At 44.5% G+C, this 7,820-nt stretch overlaps 1 protein-coding gene across 2 annotated transcripts; it reads left to right on the top strand.

Annotated features, from left to right (window-relative positions):
- The first annotated feature begins 1,723 nt into the window (after positions 1 to 1,723).
- DNAJC28 (DnaJ heat shock protein family (Hsp40) member C28) lies at positions 1,724 to 7,820 on the top strand. 2 transcript variants are annotated; one of them, XM_071754101.1, is made up of 2 exons: positions 1,724 to 1,868; positions 3,916 to 7,820. In XM_071754101.1, the coding sequence occupies exon 2, from the start codon at positions 3,969 to 3,971 to the stop codon at positions 5,073 to 5,075; it is 1,107 nt and encodes a 368-aa protein (XP_071610202.1). In that variant the 5' UTR covers positions 1,724 to 1,868; positions 3,916 to 3,968; the 3' UTR covers positions 5,076 to 7,820. The 2 variants fall into 2 exon arrangements, with proteins under 2 accessions (XP_071610202.1, XP_071610191.1); XM_071754090.1 differs by having other exon boundaries at positions 1,752 to 2,129.

The raw sequence follows: 7,820 nt of genomic DNA on the forward strand, positions 1-7,820 counted from the left end.
TTCTCTCTCTTTTGCAATATTTTCAGGAATTTTTCTCAAATAGTCAGGAGGTTGTAACAATTTAAGTCAGGAAGTGAACTTTTGCAGCCCTGAAAAGTCTCTCTGCTATATTGCAGGCCAGAAGAAGGTAATTTAAACTTGCATTTGCTATAGTGGATCAATTTGCATTGCAATAATTTGACTAAACTATTTTCATAGGTGATGAAATGAATATGCAGCAGAGAAAGACAGTATAAATGGAAATTTTCAATATAAAAATCTGACTTTTGCAGAAAGCTAATTTGAAATGTAAGAAATCATGTTGAAAATGAAAATGAAACCTAATGAAACCTAATGAAAATCTCTCTGAAACAATGTATTTTAGTGCTGTTTTTTCACTAAGATAGCATTCCAGCAAAGCAGTTAACAAGAGGAGCAGTCAATAGAATACTGGGAGCTGTAAAACAAAACAAATTGTTGCTTTGTTGTTGTTGCTTCCTTTCAGGTGCCAAAGTCACCATTTCACTGCCTGGATATAAGCATGGTCAACCATACCCCCAAAAGTATCATTAATAACAAACACAAGAGTTTAATTTAATTTGGTTTTGGTCTTTAATAACTGATGCTGGTGTTCAGGATGGCATCAAACCGTTGTCTTCCGCCTGCTGGGATTCTCCCCCTCTGCTCCGCTCTTGTGAGACCCCACCTGGAGTATTGTGTCCAGGTCTGGAGCCCCCATCATGAGGACATAGAGTATCTGGAACATGTCCAGAGGAGAGTCACTAAAACAATCAGAGGTCTGGAGAACCTTCCCTATGAAGACAGGATGAACTTGGGGTTGTTCAGCCTGGAGAAGGGGAGGCTCCAAGGTGACCTTATAGTGGTCTTCCAATATCTGAAGGGGGCCTACAGAAAGCTGGGGTAGGGCTTTTTACACAGGTGTGTAGTGAGATGACAAGGGGAAATTGTTTCAAACTTGATGAGTCGTGAGACCCTGGCACAGGCTGCCCAAGGAAGTTGTGGCTGCCCCCTCCCTGGCAGTGTTCAAGGCCAGGCTGGATGGGGCCTTGAGCAACCTGCTCTAGTGGGAGGTGTCCCGGCCGATGCAGGGGGGTTGGAACTGGGTGATCTTTAGAGTCCCTTCCAACCCAAACCATTCTATGATTCTGGATCCTTTTTTTCCCGGCTGAGGTGAAAACTGTTTATTGGTTTGGGACTTTTTTAGCTGACGCTTCTGTTCTCCATCAGTCAGCCTATGCCACACACCGTACAGAAAGCCCACCAGGCGTTACACGCTCTGCAGAGGTTGGGAACCCTGGATCACAGTGGGTCTCACTCAGCCTTTTCAGCTGAGGCCCACCACTGCCATCTTACGCCGCTGCTAACGTGGCTGCTCGGAGGGACTTGCAGCAGCGTGAAAACCGCGTTAAGGCCAAGGACAGGAACGCCGTCAAAGGCCAAACCTCCGTCAGTGTGAGGAGTGCACAGGGGCAGCTGTTTCACAAGCCCGTGAAGAGGCAGGGGAACTTGTCACCTACAGTGATGACATTGACTCAGGGGAACCGCGGCGACACGCATCCGCGTGTGCATACACAGAAACAATAACACAGCCGTGCCGCCCGCACACCCTTCCCCAGGCAGGCCCCCGCCGCCATTTCAGGTGCCCCACGTACCCGGCCCCGCCCCCTTTCCCTCTCTCCCTCCCTCCCCCTCTCCCTCCCTCCCCCCCCCCCCCCGCATCCCCATCCCGCGCACGCGCGCTGACAACGCTCCCCCTCCCGCCCTTCGCCGCATCTCCGCCGAGTCGCGACCCCCCCGCTCAGGAAGGACGCGGCGGCGGCGGCGGGGGAGGAGGTGGAGGTGGAGTAGAAGGAGGAGGAGCGGAGGAGGTAGGCCTGGGGCCCCTTGCGCTGTTGAGTGTCGTGCCAGGCAGCGGAGGTGAGAGGGGGATGGGCGGGGGGGGGCCGGCCGTGCCCCTTAGACATGCGCCCCTTCCCGGCGCCCGCCTCGTTCGGGAGGAGGCGTCCTTCGCCGAAGGGTAAAAGCGGTGGCCCGCTTTCTTCATCCTCCAGTGCTGGCGCTTACCCCGCCCACGGTGCTGTACGTCGCTCTGCGGGAGGGGGAAAAGGGCGGGCGGCGGCTAGGATCAGGTGAGGCGGGGGCCGTGGGTGAGAAAGTGCTTGTTGCGCTGTACGGGGTGCCTCCCGTGCCCGACAGAAGAGACTGAAGGCGGGGGTTGGTGGGAAGAGGAAGGGTTCCGTGTGCCCGGCTGCCCGCATGCCGGTGACTGCTTCTCTCAGCCTTCCGAGTCACCTCAGGGCGCTCTCTCGTCCTTGTCCCCACAGCCGTTTGGAGGCATCCGTTGGGGGCCCTAACGGCAGCGGGGCGCGGAAGGCTGTACCGTGAGACAGGCCCGCGGGTGTGCGGGGGGGAAAGGAGGGAGGGGGGGGGCGTAAGAAGGAGGGGGCAACGCAGTGTTGGGGCAGAGGGGGGGTCCTGTCCTTCCATCCCTAGCCTCAGCGGGGAGAGATGAATTCCGGCGTCTGGAGAATAAAATCACCCCCCCGCAGCCGGCACTCTGTGGTGCCTAGGTGTGAATGCTGTACATACAGGGCTCTTAAAGCACAAATACGTTCATAATCAACTGTACAGCGTTACGGAAGGCCTGCTTCCCATCCCAAGTATGACAAATTCCAAGAGTATATACCCATTGATCTTTCCATCCAACTGGTAGTAATGTGGATTTTTTGGGTCATAAATTATCATAATTGGCAACCACCTAGAAGGAGAGAAATAGCTAATCTGTATCATATGCAAACAAACTAGTAAGGCCCATCATAATAAGCATACTCTGTTAATACATTACCTGGATCAAAATCAAAACATGCAGGATTGGTGCAGTCTTTTCCTGTCACATCTTCCCTGTCTCAAGGTGGATTAGCGCAGAAAGGCAGTTTGGTATGTACAGAATGTATAAGCATGATTTATTCCTTAAACTTAACCTTTATTTAACTTGGTTTTTTGCTTGGAAAGGAAGTTATCAAAGGGTATGTTGATGAATCTGCAAAAGCAGATTATTGAGCACCATGTATGTGGTAATTGTCTGAGGATGTTGATTAATAAAGATCCATTAGTTGATGTGAAAATTGTGTGTGCAGTTTGTATGATACTTTTCTACTTTTGATTTTATGTGAAGACTTAATTATATTGTCATTTGCTAAAGGTGTTCCTTTTGTTACTTCCAAAAACATTCTGAAGGACTGGTATTCCTGACAGAATGCCAGATAGCTAGAACTATCTGCTATTGGTCTGTTCTGAGTTTCAGATTTATAACCTGACCTGGCACAAATGAAGGAAAGTGACCACTAGTATGTGAGAGCCCTGCTGGGATACAAGAATTAATCTTAATGCATCTGTAATATGAATGCTGCTTCACTTGTGAAATGCTAAAAAGATACTGTGATGAAATCCTTCAAGATTGGCAGTAGGTCAGCTATGGTAGATCTTGAGGCATAGATGAATGTGAATAGAAAATTCAGTTGATGCTGATTATTGATGTGTAGAGGAAAAGGGAGAGATTTGTTTAGGCAGTTACTGCTCAACAGAAACCGTACTTCCAGTTTATATAACACTGAGTTTTCAGAAAGGCAATAAAGCTTTGTCCTCTTAAGAATTCTGCAGTGCAGAGCAAACCTGTGCTACTGTTCATATACCAGGAGAAAACTATACTGTGAGTTCATTTTAATTTACCTTGTAATACTGCGACTTCAATATTAATAATGCAGATTTCAATTTTAGTCTGTAAAGCAAGAAAAATATTATTTTTTTGAAAAAATTTGTAGGGATTTCTTTAAATAAGTTAAAGATAAGACTAAAATAATGAAAGTTCTGTTAGAAAGCATATTTAACACAATTTTTACAAAAATGTGTTTATAGGTCATTGTTTGTAATGTAGCTGCCTCTGAAGGAACACAGAGTGTCTTTATGTCATGCTGACTAACAACATGGGGCATCATTTAATGGTATGTCAAGCAATAATTCCAAGAAATCTGAAGCCTATTTCCTACATTTGTGGCTACAGAATGTTGTCAGATTACAAATCTAAAAGCAGCATCAAGGACTCTTACAAAATTCTTGCGCTTGATGAAGATTGTTGCCTTGAAGATGTGAGAAATTCATATATAAAACTTGCCAAAAGATACCATCCAGACAGTGGCTTGGAGACAGCTGACGCTGAAATGTTTATTAAAGTAGAAGAAGCATACAGAGTAGTGCATAATCATTTAGCAAACAAAGAGAATCCAGATGAGGAGGAGGAAGAGGAAGACCAGTTCAAACTAAAACCACTGCGACATAGACACTACTTGAGTTTTGAAGGTGTTGGGCTTGGAACACCAAGTCAGAGAGAAAAGCAATACATGCAGTTTCGAGTAGATCGTGCTACTGATCAAGTGTTGGAGTACCGGAGGCAGAGACTTGAAAGCCAGTATTCTGTGACTGACCTAATGAAAGCAAGAGATGTGAGGCAGAGCAAAAAGGTGAAAATAACCCAGGCAGTTGAACGGTTGGTTGAGGACCTCATCCAGGAATCGATGGCAAAAGGAGACTTTGACAACCTCAGTGGCAAAGGAAAACCTCTGCAGAAGTTTTCAGACTGTCCTTATATCGACCCTATGACTCACAACTTGAACAGGATTCTGATAGACAATGGATACCAGCCCGAGTGGATCCTGTTGCAGAAAGAAATACGGGAAACTATTGAGCAATTAAGGGAGAATATAGTGGCATCTAGAAGTAAGCTTGGAGAGCCAATGACACCCTACAGGCAGAAGCAATGGAATCGTATTTGTGAGCAGTTCGTAGAAGATATCAGGAAATTAAACAAAACAATTGACAACTTCAATTTAGTTGTTCCTCTTCTGAACAGTCAAATGGTGCACTACAGTGCAGACAAAGAACTTGATAGAGCACAAAAGGCTTATGAAGCTTCGGTGGAGAACAGAGGTTCAGAAACAAAGGAGAATGAAAAGGAAGATGTTAAAAGGTTTGGGTGGAAATCTTTTATCTTTAAGTGGTTAAATCTTCAATTGAAATAGTACTAATTCATCTGTCTCATTAAAATTTCAAATGCACTTTATTACTGAAACTCATAACACTACAGAAATTTCAGGTGCACTGCAGATGTAAAATCCAGCTGTACACTGTTACACCACGTAAGAGGAATTGAGTTTTGCATTTGTGGGTGTTTGTTTTACTTCTGGATATTGTTAAGGAACAAATAAATTCAGTTATCCTTGCAGCTCATTTCAGTTCTACTTAAATTAATGCTTCACCTTAGCATAGAAAATAATCATTTTTACAGTCTGTTATCTCTCCATAAAGTGAGGCATAGGAGAAACACATTAAGGACAAAGTGGAAGTAAAAGTCCCACTGTGCCCTGCTTGACCTTTATCCTTTGTTATATAAATGCTTACAGCACATAAATTATTGACAGCTTTTATGCATTTTTTTAGAAGTACGTTAATGTCCTCAAGGTTAAATTAAATGGGCATGAAGGGAGAGTTCTGGATGTCTGGATTTGGACTGTATGCTGTAGAAGTGCATTTTTGGATCTGGCTTTTAACACACAAGGAGGTCTTGGAAAGCATCCAAGCAAATAAGGAAGGTTGTGCAAAACTGTACCCTAGTCACATGGCTTTTTGGAGGCAAGAGGAGGTGGGAATAGAAATTTTCAAAATTACTTCCAGCATTTAAATATTTTTGAGTACTGGTATCAAAGAATTTACTAGAAGTACAAAATATGAAAATATGAAATATGTACATATTTTGCTCCTGTGACTGACTGTCGCTGTGCCTGCCTGTGTAGGAGTTGTCCTGTGACCTTGGCAGTCAGTGGGAAGGTGTCCCCAGGTGGCCCCGAGTATGATAGGGGGAATTTCTACTCAAGAATTTCAGACATTCAAACTAAAGATTGCAGCTTTGGCAGAGGCCCCAGCACCCAGCAGAGTCTGGGTTGATGTGTTTGCTTTGGGCAGGTAACATTGCGCAGTCTGTGCTCTTGCTCATTTAGATGAGGTCTTAAAATCCAGGCAGAACATGATTGTATTTGCTGGTAGAATGGGTTGATTGAAGTATTATTTGTCAGATAATCTGGTAATATAATTGAATATAAGTTGTGTACTGGTAAACACTACGGAGCTTCCAAGCCTTTGTGATGTGGCAAATAAATAATAATGGCAAGATGTTGTCATGTTTTAGAACACAGGGCCAATCTCACCTTCCTTTAACACATTTTCTTAAGGAATTAAGGTAGTAAAAGTAAAAAGAACAGCATTATGTGCAAACTGATCTGTTGCCTGTATGCTCTTCAGGTTACATGGCAGTCCTGTTTCTGAGGACTTTGTAAAGAGTGCAGAGTGGTGTCCTTTCCTTTGTGATAAGGATGTGATTGACTGAGATTTCAGGGTGGTACTGGGTGAGATTGGGTAACTTTGAATTCATGACCTCCTTGTTTTAGCAGCTATGTGAATGAATGTCTTTTTATTTCATTTACTTATCCATGTGTTTCTGCTTTTAATTAAAGCTGAAAATTAAACATATTTTCATGGAAGTCCATTGGCACAGTACACTTAAAAAGATCAGATTGTAATTCTCATGGTCTACATGAACTTCATCTGAATTGATGTTTAAACTAATCCAGTGACAAATTTAGGAAGAGCTTATTGCAAATCAAAATCATTGCACAAGAGTAAATAGAAACCAGACTGCAATAAATCCATCTTTGATGAAATCCAGGTAAGTATTAGCAGTTTAAATATTTAAGTTGTTGTAAGGGATGAGTCAGCATACCAAGTGATTTTTATGTTCCTTTTAAAACTACTGGGTTTTATATGGGGTAGATGTAATCTGACTCATTGCACTTTAAATCAGCCTTATACAGTTGTAATGAAAAATTGTCAGGCATAAGTATCCACTTCTTTAACAATTTATGCAATCATGATGAAAAAAAAAATTAAATTCTATTTTCCCTAGGTGTGTGGAGGAGTAAAGTTTTGCAGGGTTTGTGAGAGTCTGATCTCACTGATTTGAAATTGTCTCAAAAGAACAATTTTAAAGTGAATAGCCCTGGCTAGGGTGGAGGACCCGGCCTTGCCAGAGCTTAGCAGGGGGTGATGCCTGGAAAGAGATAAGAACTAACGGCTGGGTGGAGACTTCTCCCCTTTTCTGAGGGCCTGCAATGCTGGGTCACCCCTCCAGGCACGATTACCCTGACCAGGGTGGAGGAAGCCACCTTGTTTGTACTTACGCTGATGTACCTGGCTGAGGGGGATGGAACGGAGCAGGAATGATGCCTGGAAGGAGATGAGACCTGTGTGCTGGAAGCCCCCCCTCCAGGCAAACCTGTTTGCAAGGGCTCTGAGCCAATGCCCCTGGCTGCTGTGGCAGCTGACTGACAGCTGCCCCTTGGAACAAAAGGAACTCGGGGTATATGTGGCTCTCCAGGCTGTGACTGATTGGTCATCTCTTGACCCACCGCCATCTCGCATCGGACCCTGTCCAGGATCAGCGACATCTTGAAACTCGCTGGACAGCTGCACCCCTGCTGGTGACTCTCTCCCACTTGCTTTCTCTCTTGTTCTTACCCCTTTCATACCCTTTTCTCTCCCATTTCTCTCGCTTCTCTCTCTTTATATCTTTTCCTCTCTCCCTTTTTTGTCTGGCTCTATCGTTATGCTTGTGTCAATTGTCAAAAGTCTGCTTGCACCTGACCCTTTGATGGCTGGACTTCTGTTTCACGGATCCAAAACAAAAATAAATTTTAATGTTACCTTGGACTGTA

The sequence above is a fragment of the Heliangelus exortis genome, chromosome 1 (genome assembly GCF_036169615.1).
Source record: "Heliangelus exortis chromosome 1, bHelExo1.hap1, whole genome shotgun sequence".
NCBI classification, from domain to species: domain Eukaryota; kingdom Metazoa; phylum Chordata; class Aves; order Apodiformes; family Trochilidae; genus Heliangelus; species Heliangelus exortis.

What these genes read in the sequence shown, in the direction of transcription:
- DNAJC28 (XM_071754101.1), top strand. Translation starts at nt 3,969, where the DNA reads ATGCTGACTAACAACATGGGGCATCATTTAATGGTATGTCAAGCAATA.